The sequence below is a fragment of the Drosophila novamexicana genome, unplaced genomic scaffold (assembly GCF_003285875.2).
Source record: "Drosophila novamexicana strain 15010-1031.04,08,12 unplaced genomic scaffold, DnovRS2.1 tig00001453-arrow-arrow-pilon, whole genome shotgun sequence".
NCBI classification, from domain to species: Eukaryota; Metazoa; Arthropoda; class Insecta; order Diptera; family Drosophilidae; genus Drosophila; species Drosophila novamexicana.
Window position 1 is genome coordinate 649,904 of NW_020824860.1, and position 20,075 is coordinate 669,978.

A 20,075-nucleotide genomic window follows, 5' to 3' on the forward strand; every position below is an offset into this window, starting at 1 on the left:
TGTGAAGCCGCATTTGTTTGGTTTTGAATGCGGTTCATAGAAATACATTTTATGGCTCGTTTTCGTACAATGTAGGCCCAAATAGACCAAAACAAATTTGCGTTAAACTGTTTGGTCGTCATACCACAATCGCCCCTCGATTCCCTCTGCCCTCGCCCCTCTCCACCCCTTCCCACTACCCGCTCGTATTGAATGCATTTGGATTTGCATTCGCTGGTTTTGTTGTTGTGACTGTTTGTGGCTGTTAAAAAGGGCTCAGCATTTGCATTTCCAGTTAACTGGGCCCCGAAAATCTTTTGACCAAAAGCCGCGGCGTGACCTGCCTCAAAATTGGTTTCGTTTTGCCAGACGCTCTGCGTGTTAAGTTTATTTGTTTGCTGTTCGCATACCCTGTAAACTATGTAAATGTGGACATTATAATGCCAAGAACAGATACCTTTGGCCCTGGTGAGCTTGGGCAGTCATATCTCGAGAACTCTCAGCATTAGAGCTGGAAAATTTAGAATACATATTCTCGCAGTCCTTAGTCTGATAAATGATATACCATATTTTAAATCAGCCGTCTCACTCCTGAGTTCATGCGGCCAATAGCTATGGAAACAGAGTAATATTGCAGAATTTGCTGCAGATACTTATTATTTATATTACAAACGCCAGACAATTACATTCTTAAACCAATTCTGGCTCTGTTCCATATATAAATCGAAAATTATTATGAATTTGAAGAACTTTAAGGCCAATTACAGGGCAGCTGCTGTCGAGCTTTCTGGTTGCTTGCTGTGCAAATAAGAATTCATCATCTTTAGCGCGTACTTTAAGTGCGTGTTGTGCTAAAGGTTTTGGGGCGCTCTTTTCTTTGGTTTGGTCAATTGCACAAGCACAACAAAATCAGTCCTGAAAACTGCAAATTCGCACGAAATGCCAATATGCCAGTCAGCCAACAGCAAGAGCAACAACACTTCAATTGGCAACGCCAGCTTGCCCAATAGCCAAAAACATAAACAACAAGAAAGAACAGCTTAGCGCTTCGGCACGCCGAAGATCCAATACACTTGCTGGCATTCGGCAGATGTGCCTTGCATCTACTCAAAGCTGAGTCGATTGAGGTTATCTGGGATTACTTGAGCTTGGATCTCGGCTCCATTGCGATTGTCAGGTCGATAAGTATTGTTAATTTGCCTACATTTTCCTCTAATTTGTATTTTCAATTGCTTTTTATTGCTGTTTGCCTTAGAATATGTCATTAAACATGGATTTGAACCAGCAACTTCTCTTTTGCTGGCTCGACGTTACGGCAAGTATTCTATTTCAATTGTCAGGTCGATAAATATTGTTGATTTGCCTCTAATTTGTGTTTTCCTTAGAATACGTGATTAAACATGGAGCAAGTTCTCTTTTGCTGGTTCGACGTTACAGCAAGTGAGCCAAGCAGATTCGCAGAGCACACTTCTTTGCCAGAAATTTGGTCTAATTATCCAATATACCGCAGAAGCTAAGGCAAATACACAATTTGCCAGCTTTTGGATTCTACATCAAATGAATCACATTCAATCAAATGAAATACACTTTTGTTATGACATTTTATGTAGACTCTGGCAACTTTTCAGCGACAACTTCGACAAAAAGGCTGGCCACAAATCGCAACAGTTTGAGACTAACAAAAATCTATATGCGTTACGAATTGTGTCAGTAAATTACAAGACTCTCGTTGCAAGTGCAACCAAACGTAAATAGCCAGCCAGGGGCAGCTGGGGAAGTAAGCTGGGAGGGGGTCGTGGTTGGGGCGGGGGGAGGGGTTGCGGCAACTGGCGCTGGGGCAACAAGTGCCCGCAACTAAATCAAGTCGCTGCAGTTGCAGTAGCTGTTGCATTCACTGTTGGCTGTTGGCTGTTGCCGCTTGCCACTTGAAAAGTGTGTGTGTGTGTGTGTGTGTGTGTGTGCAACATGCAACTAGCCCCCCCTCCCCCACCCTCCGTGAGCAGCGCCTAATCAGTCGCTGGTTCCGCGGAACCAAAAACTCGTTCAGCTGTGAGCCGCAGCGCCGCCAGTTGCCACATTCTTTCTTGGCCAGCGTGCGGCCCAATTCGCTGCCAGAAAGAGAATGTTTGGCTTGACTTGGCTAGAGTTGTCTTGGCGTTTGCTGGTTCCGTTTGCAATTTGGTTTGTCGCAAGAAGCAACAACAACAACAACAACAGTAACAACAACAACAAGAGCCGGCTTTGGTATTGTTGTTTATTTTATTTTATGGCCAACCGAGCTGCAAATTGTTGCTGCCCGGCGCTTGGGTAATTTGATATTGGCAACCAGAAGCTCACTTTCGTTGCATTTTGCGTCAGTTTATGTTGCTTCTTTTATTTTCATTTAATTTTTTTTAAATATTTAACACAATAAGTGAACTATTTCTATCGCTTGGTCCATAAATATTCCCTGCCTAAGATCGATAAGATATCGATCTTAAAGCAAGTTACTTTTAGATTATTTCATAGATTGTAGAATCAATTCTATTTAATTTATTTATTTATAATTTGTTTACCCTGTATAACAAAAGCCTTTAGACATGTATATTTATCGATATTTATCGATGCTAGGCAATAAAAAGTTATCCATCGACAAAAGAAAAACACATACGCATATTTATATACCCTATATCGTAGTTTTTTTTCCTATATGCCCTTTGACATAAGCAGAATAAGCTCATTCATAATATCGATAAATATCGAACTGGAAACTGGAACTGCTTTTGGCTTATATCATGGAACTTAGCTTATCTATTTAGCCACAGTTATCATATTTTTAGATAACTCTGGAAGTGCTGAATGGGGCTAAAGACAACCAAGTTATTTCGGAATGTACTTTCGATCAATTGAAGCTGGGCGGTTGCCTTGCATCGAAGGAAGTTGTATTCTTGTTGTCATACATTTGTTGTTGCGCGGATTACAGGGCATCTGCTAGTCGAGCACTCTACGCGCAACGCTCACTTGTTGTACTTATATCAGTTGTGCGCTTTGCACAAGTGACGAGTCACTTGCCACCTGCCACCTGCCGCATGCCACCTGCCACTTCTGCTGCTTTGTCTTCTTCATTGCAGTTGGTCGCTCTTCAGCTGGAAACCTTTGCCCGTTGCCCAAGCCTAATTAAGCAGCTTAGCCGCAACATCATTTGCGACGAGATCCCGCAAAAAAAAGCTCATTGAACGATTCTCTCGGATCTTTTAGTTGCCATTAATGCCCTAACAATGGGTATATCGCTCTTGGCAGTCGATATGTACATGTCATGCGTCATGCTAGAGCAGAAGGTTTGCTTGTTGTCTTCGAACCGGCGACCTCTCGCCTGACAGTTCAACGCTCCGCCCCGAAAAGCACAGCTGACTAGACGCGCCACCCAATACACACTTGGCTTGTTAGGGTATTTGACGTTCGGCCACATTGTAGCTAACAGTTCCTTCTAGCTGCTTGGCCTCAGCGCTTGGAGCTTTAGTTGTTTATTTTTGTTTTCTATATAGGCGCTGCGTCTAGTCAAAAAAAAAAAAAAAAAAACAAGTTGCTGTTGGCCAATAACTTGACTATAATTATTTGTAGACTTTTTGCCAGTCGAGCGTTCGGCCAGTTGCAAAATCGCTTATCATCGCATACAGACCCGATATCTGACAACTTGGTCAACTGGCAGCCCAACTGAACCGAGCCAAGCTCAACTCAAGTCTTCGAACTCAACTGAACTAATTCGTCTAATTCGCTTAGCCACTCGCTGCCCACTTTTATTTGGCTTAAATGGGGCTCTTATGAGTCTTGCCAGCCAGATCTTATGCTTTAATCGTACAAATAAAGCTGACTCAATAAAGAATTATCATTCTCGGCAATTACATAGAAATGATTATTTCTCTTTTCGAATCTTTATATTTGCATAGCTCACTCGAAACTGAATCGCCTTTCAGACGTCTCCAGCTTCTTAGAGAATATATATATTCCTGATCAATATATATATATAAATTATAACACATATGTATTTCCCATAGGAACATTTGATAATGACTATTTTTTTTATATAAACCCAAAATAGATTCTGTGATGGTTCGGTTCACGGTTCAAGCAATATTACTGCCTTTCGTTTCGAGGCGGGTTTCATGCTTAACTAAACCTCGATAGAGGTTCAAGCCCCGTTCTATCAAGCCTAAACCCGGTACGCTGTCTCGATAAAAACACATCACGGTTTGTTTTTGGGAAGCTTGGTTCAAGCTTCGATTCGCGGCAAATGAATAATCTGTAAGTACTGTCACGAACCGGTTCAACTGAAAACCGGTTCGCTGTCTCGATAAAAACACATCACGGTTTGTATTTGGGAAGCTTGTTTGGTTCAAGCTTCGATTCGCGGCAAATGATTAATCTGTAAGTACTGGCACGAACCGGTTCAACTGAAAACCGGTTCGCAGCCTTGCTGAAAACCCTTCTCGGTTAGCTTTTGGGCAAATTGTTTGGTTTCAGGTTCGATTCAAGGCGAGAAATCATGCTCGAACCGGTTCAGTCAAGAACCGATTTATAGTCTAATCAAAATATATGTGTTCTCCAGATGCTCAATGCATAATAATAAATAAAGCTAACTATATGCTGGCTGCGCATTTGCACTGACTCCGAAGCGTGTTTAAATTCCCAGCCATATATACTATATGGAATCTGAATATGCGAAAGATGCTTCGATCGGGCGCAACTATTTGGCTGAGGGTTGAAAAAAAAACTCCCATTATTGTGTCGTACAAATATGTTAAATTGATATTTCTATTGCTTTGGGGCGCGCATAATCTTTGCTGGATCTGTGGGAACTGAGCGAGATCGAAGCCCAATCAGGGGGGGGAGTGGGGGTGGAAAGGGGGTAGGCAGCAACTAGCTTTAGCTAAAACAAATAGATTTCGCAGCGCTAACGATTCGCATGCACATCACGAAACACAATGCAATCGACAATTCTTGACGAGATGTGCAGCAGGCATCGAGCAGCCGCTAAAAATTCGGTTTGCATTTGGTTTTGAAATGTTTTTCGGTCTGCGGCTAAAACAGACCAACACGAGCACAGCACATATGTGTGTGCGCGAGACACACACATACACACACACACCTGACTGTGGCTGCGACTGCGACTGCGGCCGAGCCGCCGCCGAAACCGTCGAAACGGCCGTCTGAACGGTCTTCGTACGCTTCGCGGCACTTGGACAATCAGTTGACGTTGAATGTTACGTCTTGACGGTCGCTAAATTAGTCGCTGGGCTCTGCCAATACACACAAACACACACACGCACACACACAAGCTGCGCCCGCGCGCTGCTCAGCAATAAAAAAAAAAAACACACAGCTAAATAATCAAAGAATTCTACACAGAAATTCTTTTCGATCTTCTGCACATTTTTTTCGTGTCATTTTTTTTTGTTGCTTTTCTTTTTTCTTGGTTTTTTTTTTTTTGTATCGTGCATACGCCGTGTGTGTTAAAGTTTCTGGTGTTGTTATGTGCCCAGTTTCCTTCCGAAAGGAATCCATTTGAAGCGCGTTTCTCGGTGCCTCGCTTCCTGCTGTGTCATGTGGTGCCCGCTGCCGTTGCTGGCGCTGTTGTGCTGCTGCCTGAGCGGCCGCTGCTGGGCGCTAGATGGCGCTGCGGCCGCTGTAGCGAATCCCACATGCAGCCTGAAGGACAATTGCAATCCGGGCGAGAATCTGCTGTCGGTGAACGCGGACAGCGATCCAGTTGAATCGCACATCGCCTCCATATTCGAGGATAAGGTCAACTATAGCCTAAAGCTGTTCGCGGATGATGCCAATGCGGCAACAACAACAACAACAACAACAACAACTGGCAGCAGCACCTCGACCACAGTGCTGGATGTGCTCCACGATGCGCTCGCTGCCGCCAATCTCAGCGAGCTGCACCACGCAACCACCACAACGAGCCGCAGCACCGCCAACTACACGCTGCGTCAATTGAGCGACAAGCGCGAGGATAACGATCAGATCGAGGATGACGAGCGCGGTAAGTCTCCCCATCGATATGCCCTGTCAAAGCCAGAACATTCTAGGGTAACTCGGCAACTATGAGAGTTAGACTTGGCAAATAACGTATGTGGACTTGATTTAATCATACGATGATAAATACTTTGATTCTGTTAAATAGAACTAGGCTAAAATATTTGCAACATCTCTAGCCTGATGGAACTCGGGAACTTTAGAAGCTAGACAGGAAAAGTTTGGTATGTGGGTTTGATTAAACCAAAAGATGATAAATTTGTATAAACTGCTTTGCAAACCATATTTCGTTATAGTTGTCTAATCGAACTCGGGCACCTTAGGAGCTAGACTGTGCACATTTGGTATGAGCTTCTTATTAAGCCATACGAGAATTAATATTATGTTTCACTTGGAATAATCTGTTTCGCAAATCTGTTAAATAGAATAAGTCAAAAATGACTTACAGTTCAGGATCTTTCGGAGCTAAAAGGTGTTTTTTTTGTCACATTATAAATACCCTGTTCTACTCCCGCACAAATGTCAGTTGTGAGTCAAACAGTCAAACAGACTAAAGGAACTCAGGAGGTATACAAGCTGCACTTGACAAACTTGGTACTCAGATACCCTAAGCTGAGAAATGTGCGAGGAAATGCAATTATGGAATGCAATCAATCAAGTTTATATGAACATATCCATACAGTCGAGCCAATCCAGACAGTCTGAGAGATCTCGGGAACTATCCGAGTTAGACTTTGCAGATTGGATATGTGGTCTGCTTAATACCCTACACAGAAGTATATTTTGTTTTATTTTGTTTGTAAAGCTTAATATGCTAATTTATATAAACAAAGAGAGAGAGAGAGAGAGAGAGCTCATCTAGTTACAGGGTATCTTTTAGCTCAGCACTCTTCACTTGTTGCTTGTTATTTTTGATTTTATAATTTCCAAAAATGTATTTGGCATAGTTACAAATCATTTCAATTGGGACTTTCTCACGCCACCCGCGCTCCACACTTCAATGTTGTTTATTTTGTTTTTGTATTTTCTTTGTTATTTCTCTTGCTGTCCCCTTTTATGCGATTTCAATTGTTATTGTCATTTATAGCTGTTAATGTTATTACACACACTCTTCGAGTGGACAGTACCCCCCCCCCCCACTCTCCGCTCCGCCTCCCTTCGGAACACTTCAAGCTTCAAGCTGTCCCTTTGCGTACTTTTGCACAACGTCAAATGTTGCATAAATGTTGCGCGTGCGTTAAATAAAATCAATTGCCCCTCCCCCTCCCCACAGACAGGTGTCTCTTGTGATACGTACCACGTACGACGCCATCAACCTTAATGGCCACAAAGACCTCCATGGGCAGCGCTACGTGATCAAATCGAACCCTTGAACAAGAACCGCCCACAGCCCAATTACAGAGCACTCAAATCCGTAGAGCAACAAGTTCATATACGACTTGCAGTTACCCTCTAAAAAAAGAAAAACAAGCTAAATGCATTTCTGCTAACTTAAGCAACATGGTCAAGGCTATTTCCCGAGAATTGTGTAATTCAATTTCAAGTTCTCGCAAATATTTGACGCGATTTTAATTTTCATGCTGTTGTGATATGTTAGCGTATTTCTTGGCTCTAGTTTTTATAGTCTCTGAGTTATAGTTGGGCAAATGTATATGATTATCATTTATTAGTTTATTTGATAATCTGGCAAATGATTCTTTCAATTAGCTAAAAGCGTAGAAGATATGCATATCTTGAGATGAAACAAACAAGGAACATAGCTTTAGATCTTACAGTCTCTGAGTTATGAATCTATAGTGCATATTAGAGTCTGCATACCAAATTGCACAGTTGCAGCTTTTGTAGTCTCTGAGTTACAGATAGTTGGACAGCTGAGTGCTCAGATATACGCAGATATCTCTATCTATATGCCTATCGTCCAAATAGTTAAGCTCAGTCTTTTATCTATTTGTATGTAATGTTCACTAGAGTCTGCGTAGCAAGTTTTATACTTAGATCCAAACTAACTATTTTGGCATTTGGCAGCCCACACACGAATTGTCAATTCATATTTATGTTTAGTTCCATTCAAAATATATATATTCTTTTTTTATGATAAAGGGCATAAATGTGAAGAGATTTAAATGTTAGCTACTTGTACGTAGGCTGAGACAATTGTCAGCGAGCACTTCCGGCTCGATGCGTCACGCCGCGCGTCTCATTAACAAGTCCAAGTGTCTGTCCACACATTCCAAGCCCGCGCACCTGCTCTCGCACCCGCCCCCTTCGCTTGTCGCAGCTGCAGAGTCTCTGTACTGTGCCCAATTTAAATTGTTGTCCACTTATTCTTGCTAAAAGGTTCGGCCTTGTTGTTAAGTTTTGGTCAAATATTTGCGCTGTGATTGCGGGCGGGCCAAGCGCAGTCGAAAAAAAAGCCCCGTGCACTGGGCTAGAACAGACTCTGTACATATAGAGTCATATATATTTATATATATATATATATTTTTTATAGGCCTAAACGATAAGCTGTGCTCCCGAACCCGAGCCCAAGCCCAGAGGCCGTTGCAATGTGTCAACTTGCACGGAACTTGTGAGTTTCAAGTGTTGACATATGATCTTTCCCTCAAAGACAGGTTGTTGCAAAACAATCTTGATCTGTTTATCGTTAATCAACACTAGACCTCAGTCTAAAACGTTAATCAACACTAGACCTTGGGTTGAAGCTTACGAGTAAGGGTTGGCTGATAAATAAAGCCCTCTGGGCACACGTTTCGCTCAGAAAGAAAGTGTAGTGTTAAACAATGTTGATATATTTAGCGTTAACCAACACTAGACTATTAATGGGTGTTGGCAGTTAATCTAAGCCCACTTAGCCCGTGTCCTGCTCCACCACCAAGCGCGTATCCTTCTCGTAAGGACTTAACTTATTGTTCAGCACTGTTGGCATGTTTAGCATTAATCAACACTAGATATTAAGTACAGCCGCACATGGCTGGCACAAGGTGCAACTGTTGGCACATAATCCTCTCTTATTGTTTAACACTGTTTGGCATTAATCAACACTGGATTAGATGCAAGCGTACATTGTGCAGCACTCGTGCAGCCTCGCACGAACGCAACGTGACTTTGGGCCTTTGACCAAAAACTCGTTGCTGGCCAATAGACCAAGCAGCTCATAAAGCTAAGAGTACTCTGGCTGCGACTTTAATTGTTGTTTATGATTATGAGGATGACGATGTCGACGACGATGCTGATGATGATGATGGCAATGATGATTTGGCACTTAAAAGGTTACTCAACGATAGGAGCTTGTCAACTGAAGCGTTTATTAACTGAATCAATCAGCATTTAGATAGGCCAAATAGAGAATTCTGATTATCAAATTGAAATTAACAAAAACGGTAGCGAATCTTTGCAATAACAGTTGCACTTATAAATGGTTTAGGTTTAGCTGAAGGCGCCCAACTAGTGAATACCCTGTAAACAAGTGCAATACTGATTTGATCTTTTGAAAATCTGGAAAATCTTTAAGAATTTGAAATTGAATTACATATTTACATACTAGCTGCAACTAAAACACCTCGCTTCAATCACTTATAGGGTATTCCTTAAGAGCTTAAGCTAACTGCAAATTTTATTAGCAAACATGTTAAAGATACATGCTTGAGAGTACAAGATATTTCAGATGATGCCACGCTAATTGGCCGCAAGAATAACAATAACAAAACGAGAAGAGAAAAAAGAAAAAGCACACAATCGATAACTTGCAGATCGATTAAAACTGCGGAGTCATGATCAGTTAACTTGAATGACAACAAAAGAAATAACAAGATAATCCGCAAGAATGAAGAACACACAAAAACAAAGAACTTTCAATTCTTGTGTACGCCAGAAAGAAAGAGCTTGAACGAGGGAGAAGGTGAGGCCACATTAGAGTTATGTATGAAAGACCACAACGAAGATTTAATACTCTTCCAATTAGTACAAACATTTGTTTGAGAATAACTTTATCTATATGTGACTCTATCGACTAGGCTGTTTAGATTTATCGATATCGATTAACCTTAAGTTGATAGTCGATCATTTATTTGTTCTAATCGAATGTCGTTTTCCTTTTGTGCATCTCATTTCTAAAGGACCAAATAGTTGCTCTCCTGCAAAGCATCTGCTGTCAATCGGTTCAAAAGGAAATCGATTATTAATCGATGCAAGTCTTTTGTTCTTTGCTCATGAATTTTATCGCCTCGAATCGATTACTTATCGATTAAAGCATGCAGATTGGGCTGCATACTCTGATATACACGTCAACTCTTCTTCCAGTCGCCACCTTCACTATTTCCGCCAATTGTCTTGAATCGATTATTAATCGATCCGCGTTTCTTAATTATGCAATAGCTTTTTACTTCCTGCACGTTATCGGTGTTCAAGTTCTTTGTCTCTTGAACTTTTAATTGTCTAGAGAAGCTGCTTTCATATTTCCCAAACGTTTCAATCGCATTTACCATGCCGGACACATCATTTAGTTGGCCCTAACTGAAGATTTACGAGTACCGCCAGCCTGTGGAATTTCCAATTCTTCCTTGTCTACGGGCATAGGGTATGAGTGTGAGCATTAACATATGAGAGGCAATGCGAGTATTTGCATTTATTTTCCTATACGCTGTTCGCTAAGCAATATAGGGTATATTGGTTTTGTGTCCGAGCAGACTTGAAACTTTATATAAATGTATTCATGACATTTCTCTCAGTGGAAAGAAGCGTATGCCACAATAAGTTTAAGGTATTTCTTAGTCGGTCACAGCAACAGCGAACAGGGTATTGCGCAGTCGGTAGCATCCGATTGAAAGCCTTCAACTGGCTTTCCATATGGCTGCGGCAATTTTAGATTCTAATGTGGATTATCGCATCTTTGGACGTATATAGAATATGACGACAGGGCAGACACACACACACACACACACGCGCGCGCAGACAACAGAAACACACACACGCCCACACACAACAGACACACACGCATTACGCAGTCGTCGCTTGTCGCCGCGCTTATCTGACGCACTTTGTCAGTTTGGGGACTGCCCAGCTCCCGCCCACGCCCCCTCCCCCACTTCACCTGTCACGCTCCATACGCGCGCGCGCGCTTGCCACGCCCCGCGGCATCGATGCGCCCCAAGACGGATGCAGGCAATGAAGCGTAACTAGCTGACAGATATGTCGGAGCGACGTCGTCGTCGTCGTCGTCAGACGCAACGCATGCGGAATGCCAAATGAGAGCTTGACAAATTGAAGATTTGTTCAGCTTGAGCATAAAAAAAAACCCAGAAGAAGAAGAAGAAGCAGAGGCAGCAGCAGCAGAAGCAGAAGACAGCAGGCGACAGCCCAACAATGATAATGATAATGTTAATAAGAACAAAGCAACAACAACAACAACAACAACAACAACAGCAACAACTCGCAAATTGCGTGCTGCATGCTGATTGTGGCACGAGCACAAAACCAAGCCAAAGCCAAGCTGAACTGGAATTCGAATTGGAATTGGAATTGGAATCGGAATCGGACTTGAAATTGGAATTAGAATTGGGGTCTAGCTTTGGGCTTGGCACGCACGCAATGCCATAGAAAATACAATAAATAAATAATAATTTATAAATAAATAAATAATATGAGTAAATAAATAAAAGGCAGCAACATTTGTTTGTTATGTGGCGCCTCATTAGCAGACATTTCTATGCACTCGGCTTCTGTTTGGGCTTGCAGCGGTTTTTCTTTGGTTTTTGGCCGCGTTGCCAACTGCGGCTGTTCACAGTTCCACTTCCTGTTTGCGGGCACGCGTCAATTTCACAAAAGGTGGCAACATTTATTTCGATAAGTGCTCGTTATGCGATAAATTGCCTAGCCCCAAAACTAAGATACCCTGTGTTTTTCTTTAGGCAAAGGACTCTCTCTCTCTCTCTCTCTCTCTCTATAAAGGTTGTCTAGGCCAGAAAGTCGGCCGAAAAAAATAATGTAAATGTGGCTCAGTTTGCTGCAAAACAACTTTTTCATATTTGACTTTCAAATAATTTCGGCAAATATCATAAATTCAAACAGAATGCATATTTAATATTTGCCCCAATTTGTTCCTCTTTCTCTCAACTTTAAACAAACTATTTCAGTCTATTATATTTACATAATTTCTTTGCTCTAAAACTGTGAACTATTTTCAAATGTTAAAAGAAAAGAAGCAGCAAATTGGTGAAACAGAATCTTTTTCTAAAGAAAGCTCTATTTGGGCTTAGGTAGGGTATTTTTTTGGGTTATCGATTTGGCTTTAGGCCCTGTTTATTGTGTGACTCAGCTATACTATATGCATCTTATTAAACAGGCTAGAAGATATATAAGAACTCGCGCTTAAAACCTAAGAGATTTAGAGGATTGTGGTATCTATTCTAATCGATTGCTTGGCAATGGGGCATGTTATCGATTATTGGACAACCAGACAGAAGGGGAGACAGACGGACGGATGAATCGACAGAAGGACCTCGGCTATTGGTGCTGATCACGAATATATACTATACTCTATGGGTTTAGAGATGCTGCCTTCTGACTGTTACATACTATTGCACAAAAACAGTATACCCTTTTAATCATTTTCAATGGGTTCAGTGTATGGGAGACAACACTTATCTTCGCGATGCGGTACATTAAATACGCTTGACAAACATATTTACATAGATTTGTGTTATAAGAGGCAAGTTGTAACAAAGCATCGATGCTACTTTTGAGTGATTGAACCATGCGAATCGTCGTGTCGAGTGTTTAAAGAAACATATAAACAAATAGGAAAAGACTGCAAACTCAGCACAATTAATAGATATTAACTTTGTTTCAAGCATAACATAGCATATCGATATCCAATGCAGATGAACTAGGCAAAGAGTCAAAGGAGGCAACTAAAATCCTCCGAACATGTTTGCTCCACAAGCATTAAAAGTCAATTGTTATAATTATCAATTGTAAAACTATCGTTAATCAATGCTATCGATAGACAGCGTTAATTTGCCATCTCTAGCAGCGCAATACCTTGGCGCAATCCCTAAGCGAATGGGCAGCGCCAATGTCACTTGCAGTTTTGGCCGCCAGGGGGCGCCAGGGCTTGAATTCGACTGGCACATCATTTGATGTAGATTGTAATTTATGTGAAATTTGGTTTGTTTTGCAGTTTATTTGTACAACATTGGCAAACGGTTTCTGGCCATCTCGCAGCCTTTCGATGCGGCACGCAATCCGGATGCCTCGCCGCTGTGCCGCGCGCAGATGCGACGCTATATGACGGCGTTGAACAATTTCGATTTGTGGGCCTTGAAAAGTGAGTATCTAAGTGCAAGTGTGTGTGTTGTGTGTGGCAGTGCTGCCAAAGCTCGAATCAGAATCAGAATTCGAGTCATTGCCAACCGGGCAAGAGGCAGGCGAGAACCGCAGACGCGACGACATGAATTGAAAGAGTGCAAAGTCAAATGAATTAAATAATCAAGTTCTGAAATTGCAAACACACTCAAACACACACACACATGTGTGTCGTGCGGCTAAAGTGAAGGTGAAGCGTCGAACTTTACCCACATTTTGCGCGACTCAAGCAACGACAGCCGCCCCAATGCCAAACGCAACAACTGAATTTAAGCCAACTGCAGCAAATTGCAGCAGCAGCAGCAACAGAAGCAACAGCAGCAACAAAAACTTTGCGAACTTGGCATCAAACTGCGGCCAGCTGGCTGCGAGCTCAGCATCAGAACTAGAGTTGGGCGCGTGACACGAAACGAGCACGACTCACTAAGAACTGTAAAGAATCGCACGAAAAACTTATATATAGAAACTGCATACTTTAGAAAATATGGAGCGTGCACGACTGGCAGATACCCTGCTGCGTTCACTTAAGCCTAGATAACCTGCATAAAAATATAAATATATCGTGTTTGATGTGCGTATCATCGAATTGCGGCGCGCGCCCATCTCTAATCAGAACGAGTTGTGCGATGAAATCACAGTCAAGGTCGCGGCGCTTGTCGTCTATGCACTTGTGTGTGTGTGTGTTTTTATTTATTTTGATGTAGCATGCAACGCCTGATAACTAACTAATACGCCATTTCTTGCAGTGCACGATGCCAGCGGCAAACTGAACTCGGGCATACTCAATGGCAACATCAACCAGCCGGGCGACTTTGATCAATGCATGGGCATACAGCAGGCAAACGATGACGTCACAAGCGGCAACAATAACGATGACACGCAGGCGAATTCGACGCTGCGCGGCCAATACTGTTTGGCCTACGCACAGCCAGTGCTACCACATAAATCGAAACGTTTGCAGACCTTCTTCAAGCTGCTGCAATCGCACGGGCCCTTCAAGAGCGAATTCAATGACGTAAGTGGAGCGAGCGAGCGTGAGAGAGCGAGAGCGTCGATTAGAGAGAGCAGTGACGCACGCAGCCAACTGCACAGAAAGAAGTACAACCTTATAGCCGGCTCCTTTATTTTGGCTTGCCAAAATGCGGTTCTAAGTTCGGCTTAGAACCGGTTTGCAGCATGCGTATAAAGCATCGCTGTCAGCCTAGGCTTTAAGGTTTTTATATTTCACATTGTATTTTATGCCTTTTATGTGCAGCGCTCAAGTTCTCAAGTTCGTTGGCCAAGTGCTCGCACTTAATGCACTCGAAATGGCGCGCTTTGCACGTGACTGCGATTGCAAATGGATTAAAAGCCATAAAAGGCAAAGGCGTCCATGTGTATATATGTGTATGTGTGTGTGTGTGTGCATTAGCTTAGGCGCGGCGACATTTATAAAAATAGCCTCACGAAAGTTAGTTCAGCTTTCGCTCGCACAATTCGCCGCGTTGCTGGCCAGCATTAGAGAGCGAGAGAGAGAGAGAGCGCAAGAGCGAGCGAAATGCCGCAACAAACAGCCACAGTTGTAGTTTTTGCGGCGAGTTCGACATTGAACTTGACGAGAAATGCGAGCAAGGCGAAGCATTCGATTTGATTTCGCCACAAGAAAAAAAAGAAGAGCAGCAAAAAACAAAGTCGCATAAAAACTAAAAACTATTTGGCATAATATGCTAATCATTGGGCTAGTCAAACGGCTGAGGTTCAGTGAACCCAATAAAGCGGTTTCTTTTTTAATCGAATTCTACTTTTTCGATTTTTACGATCACAACAAATCGTTGGAATTTGCGTAAATTCGCCATGTTTTCTGTTCGCCAGCAAGTGACTTAAGCAACAAACTTGCGCATTTGACACAACTCAAATGAAATCATCCTCCTTCCACCCACCTTCACACTCTTACAGCCGGGTCACCGTGTGCCGCGCTACTCCCTGATCAATTGGGGCATCTGCGTGCCGTCGGGCTGCACGTACCGCGACGTCGAGTACAGCGTGGCAGAGTATCTGCGGAACCAGACGGCCGCGACGGGTATCAGCTTCAATGTGCGCGTCGAGCCGCAGATGTGCCAGGTGCGGGATCCACAGCCCTGGGATCGGAACACCACCTGGGCGGTGCGTTTCTTTGTGCTGGTCGTCTGCTTGGCGATACTCTCCACGGTCTACGATCGCAGCACCAAGACGCAGCCGAAGCAGAGTAAGTGCAGCTGCCAGATGTGAGCGATATCCATCCTAAATTCCTGCCCTGCAGATGACTGGTGCACCGCCTTCTCGCTGGACAAGAATCTGCGCTGGCTTTTCAGCACGCGCAGCTCGCCGGGCGACATCGAGGCTGTGCATGGCATTCGATTCCTGAATGCGATTATGCTCATCTTCTCCCACAAGTCGATGGCCATGTTCTTCAATCCGTACAACAATCGAACGGCCATGTCGGAGAGTCTGGGTCAGCCATGGACGGTCATCGGACGCGCCGCCTCCCTCTACACGGATCCCTTTCTCCTGTTCAGCGGCATGTTGACCTCCTACTCGCTGTTCGGGCGTCTCATGAAGCAGCAGCCCATTCGGCTCAAGAATGAGTACATCAGTCGTCTGATGCGGTAAGTTGGGCTGAATCTTGATTTAATAACATATACACTTGTTTTAGTCAGTTACAGGGTATCTCAAAGTCGACTATTTTCCTTTAAGCCAGCTGATTTTCTATTTCTAGCAAATATTTGAAAAAGTAGCTACTTCAAATAAAACTATATTTTCCAGGATATTTACTACACAACTACTACAATAAAATTCCAGGGTATTTACTAGGCGACTACTTTCACAAGCTTACGAACTGAAATCTTTTACTTTTTGCCAAAACTTCCAAAGATTTGGCAGAAATATAATTGAGAATCAATCAAAAATAACAGGGTATCTGCTATTCGACTACTCGTTAGCTTGATACGAACTAACTTGCTTAGTTTTATTCTTATTTAATTCAATAAAGTCTTGATATAGGCATTATTTATAACGAGACGTAAAGTTACAGGGTATCTGCTAGTCGACTACTTTCACAAGCTAACAAACTGAATTCCTTGACATTTTTTTTAGAAATTTGTCAGAAGTATTTGTGAGAACCAACTGAAAATTAGAGGGTATCTGCTAGTCGACTACGCTCACAAGCTCACGAACTAAATTCCTTAATCTTTTCTCTCAAACCTAAGAGACATAATTGAGAATCAATTGAAAATAACAGGGTATCTGCTAGTCGACTACACATATCAAAATTTTTATAAATATATATCCTAATTGTTTCATCTCCCGCCTCTTCCCTTTTCGCAGCATTGTTCCGCCCCTGGCCGCCCTGATACTCTTCTGTACGTACGTGCTGCCCCTCTGGGGCTCCGGCCCGCAGTGGAACCTAGTCGTGGGCCACCATGCGGACATCTGCAAGCAGCATTGGTGGCGCAACCTGTTGTTCATCCACAACTATTTTGGATTCAGCGAGATGTGCCTGACGCACACCCATCATCTGGGCATCGATACGGAACTGTTCGCAGTGGCGCCGCTCTTCATCTTGATCCTCTGGCGTTGGCCTCGTCGCGGCCTTCTTGCCCTGCTGCTGCTCTGCACGATCGGCACTGCGGCGCGCTATTACACAACCATTGTCAACCAGCTCTCCAACTACATATACTTTGGCACCAAGTGAGTAGATGCACACTCTTCCTATACCCTGTACGCATTAAAAGTGGGTCATGTCCGATTGCATGGTCGGTATGTATTCTTGATTCTTGGAGTTGTGATATTATCCGTTCGATATCAATTTTAAAATATCGATAAGTATCGATTTTTAAGCATGTCAAAGCATCGATAAACTGTTTCGATATCTCTTGCCTTTAACGCAATATCGATAAGTATCGAGTTTTAAGCATGTTTCTTTTAAACATGTCTGAGACTATGTGAGCATATCTTGTCTTATAGCTCTTTCAGATTCATGTCGTTTCAAAGCATCGATAAGTTGCTTTGATATCTTCCTAATATCGATAAGTATCGATGTTTAACCACAGCTTTTTTTAACATATCTAAGAGAATTTTATGAGCATATCTCCTATTGCTCGCACATATAACGTTCTTTTCAAAGCATCGATAAGTTGTATCGATATCGCCCCCCATTTGCCTTATATCGATAAATATCGAGTGTGTAAAGTGTCACAGAGACTATATGAGCTAGAGACTCGAAATTCTCCCGCTCCGTTTGATTTGTCGCAAGTAATCGATAAATTGCTTCGTTTCGATTAAAATCGATAAAAATCGATTTGCAAATTCTGTTTTTCGAGCACAACTCGGCGCCTATACGAGCTAGAGACAACTAATTTCGTATGTAGACTCTCATGTAGTATATCTTTGGATCTATTTGAACTGTTCCCAAGCAAAACTAAAAGAAGCGCCGTATTTGAAGCTACAGTCTGGGCCTTTGGTATTCACACACATTTGTGTGCCATATTTTAGATCGGACAACAAACACCTAAGTTATGCAAGAACGGAGAAAGAATAAGATCACTTTTACCTTCTCTTTAATCAACTCTCTTTCCCCTTTCTCCTCTCTCTCTCTCTCTCGCTTAGCATACAGCGGCTGTTCCGCACTGCGGACTACATGTACTCGTTCCCGCCGCACCGCTCCACGGTGTACATCATGGGCATCCTGCTGGGCTATGCGCTGCGCAAGTATCAGGGCGTCCAGCTGAGTCCGCTGCAGCTGCGTCTCGGCTGGCTGGCGGCGACAGTCTGTGTGCTGGCCTCGCTGTTGGGCCCGGCGCCGATGGGGCACATCGACTACGTCTACAACTCGACGCATGCGGCGATCTACGCGGCATTTGCGCCGATTGCCTGGTGCCTGTTCTTCTCCTGGATTGTCTTCGTCTCCCACAATGGCTACAAGAGTGCGTAAATTGGCCGCAGTTGCTTCCGTTTTCGCATTCCGACTTATCGTTTGGGCTTTTCCTTCCAGATAAACTGACCAGACTGTTCAGCTGGCGCGGCTTCCAGGTCTCCACGAAGCTCTCGTATGCCATTTACCTCACGCAGTTCCCCGTCTTCTTTTACAACGTCGGACGAAGGCGTCACATACACCACTATTACAACTTTGTCTCCATTATTGTGAGTATATTGCAAGGTCGAATATATATATATATATTCCTGATCCTGGTGCAGTTGATGTAGACACATGTCCGCTCAAAAATATGTAAATGTTCCCATGGGAAGCTAAGATAAATCCTATTCCGATTAAAACCGATTCCAATCCAATATAAATATAGTTCCCATGGGAATTTAAGATAAATCCTATTCCGATTTGAACATATTCCAATTGAAACCATGCAAATATGATTCCCGCGGGGAAATACGTGAAATCCTATTCTGATCGGAACTTATGCCAATCCGAATTATATAAATATAGTTCAAATACAAATATAGTTCCCATTGGAACAATTGGTCCAAATTTCCATGGAGAGTGAAGATAAATCCTATTCCGAGCGGTACCTATTCCAATCGGAACTATTCACATATATAGTTCCCACGGAAAGTCAAGTTAAATCTGGTTCCAATTGGAACTTATTCTAATCGGAACAATATACATATAGTTCCCATGGGAAAATAAGTAAAATCTTATTCTAATCCGGATTATCTAAATATATAGTTTTAATGGAAAGTGAAGATAAATCCTATTCCGATCGGAAGCTAGTCCAATCGGAACTGTACAAATATAGTTTCCCCAATGGAAAGCTATGTTGCATCTGATTCCAATCGGAACTATTATGAATTCATATAAGTATTGCAAAACTGTGGGATTCTATTTACTTGTTGCTGTTAAACTTTAGCTATTCGCAATTAATTGAAAACTTGTCTGCTTCAGCTCGATACCAACGAATTCATCTCGATCTTCTTGGCCTCCGTCGCGCTGACGGTGCTCTTCGATGCGCCCTTCCAGAACCTCAAGAAGCTGCTGATCAAGCGGCCCGCCATCCAGTCGAAGGCGCCAGCGACAACGTCCAGCACAATGCCAACAACTGGCACTGCCTTACGGGAGCAGCAACTGGAACCAGAACCGGAACTGGTTCCACATCAGCCGCATCCGCACGCCGATTAGCCTGAAGCTTTCTTTGTATTTGTATTTTGTAAATTTGTCTTAGCATTTAGTGGCAATGTATTTAATTACCCGAATACCCTACCCCCCCCCCCCCCTCCCCAACCGCCCCACACAGCATCTCGCTCTCTCATTTACACTGCCTAACCCCGCCCCTTCCCCCCCAAACTCCCCACCTAGTCTTAGTGAAACGCTTTATACATTGTAAATTGTACATTTAGTCAGATTTCGCGTTGAGAAAAATACGTTTTATTTGCATTTTTCTTCCTTTTCTTTTCTTTTCGTTTTATTTTTTTTTTTTTGATAGTCTTTAATTAACCGGCATTATCTTTATCAAAATCCTGCTTTGCTATAAAGATTGTCAGCATAATACTAGATATATATATATATATATATACGAGATATCTAATCTTAAGCCAGGTCGATTGCGCTTTATTTTATTTTATTTTTATGATTTTTTTTTTATTTTTGATTTTGTCCTAATTTAATAAAATCGTGAAGCACGTAAATATGCTGTACTTCTATAAGTTGTAATTTCTCATTTTTATAGTCGACTTTTGGGCGGAAAGAT

At 42.7% G+C, this 20,075-nt stretch overlaps 1 protein-coding gene across 1 annotated transcript; it reads left to right on the plus strand.

Moving 5' to 3' along the window:
• The first annotated feature begins 1,379 nt into the window (after positions 1-1,379).
• LOC115767740 (nose resistant to fluoxetine protein 6) lies at positions 1,380-19,580 on the plus strand. The gene is made up of 10 exons (XM_030712051.1): positions 1,380-1,419; positions 5,627-6,007; positions 13,178-13,324; positions 14,109-14,377; positions 15,298-15,586; positions 15,641-15,986; positions 16,705-17,067; positions 17,986-18,302; positions 18,371-18,519; positions 19,274-19,580. Exons 1-10 carry the CDS (start codon positions 1,380-1,382, stop codon positions 19,505-19,507), a joined length of 2,535 nt encoding a protein of 844 aa, XP_030567911.1. The 3' UTR covers positions 19,508-19,580.
• The last annotated feature ends 495 nt before the right edge of the window (positions 19,581-20,075 follow it).

Excerpts from the sequence above, each read along its gene's own strand:
- LOC115767740 (XM_030712051.1), top strand. The coding sequence starts at position 1,380 with ATGGAGCAAGTTCTCTTTTGCTGGTTCGACGTTACAGCAA. Across the intron at positions 17,068-17,985 it reads TACATATACTTTGGCACCAA|CATACAGCGGCTGTTCCGCA; the intron begins GTGAGTAGATGC and ends TCTCTCGCTTAG. Across the intron at positions 18,520-19,273 it reads ACAACTTTGTCTCCATTATT|CTCGATACCAACGAATTCAT; the intron begins GTGAGTATATTG and ends TGTCTGCTTCAG.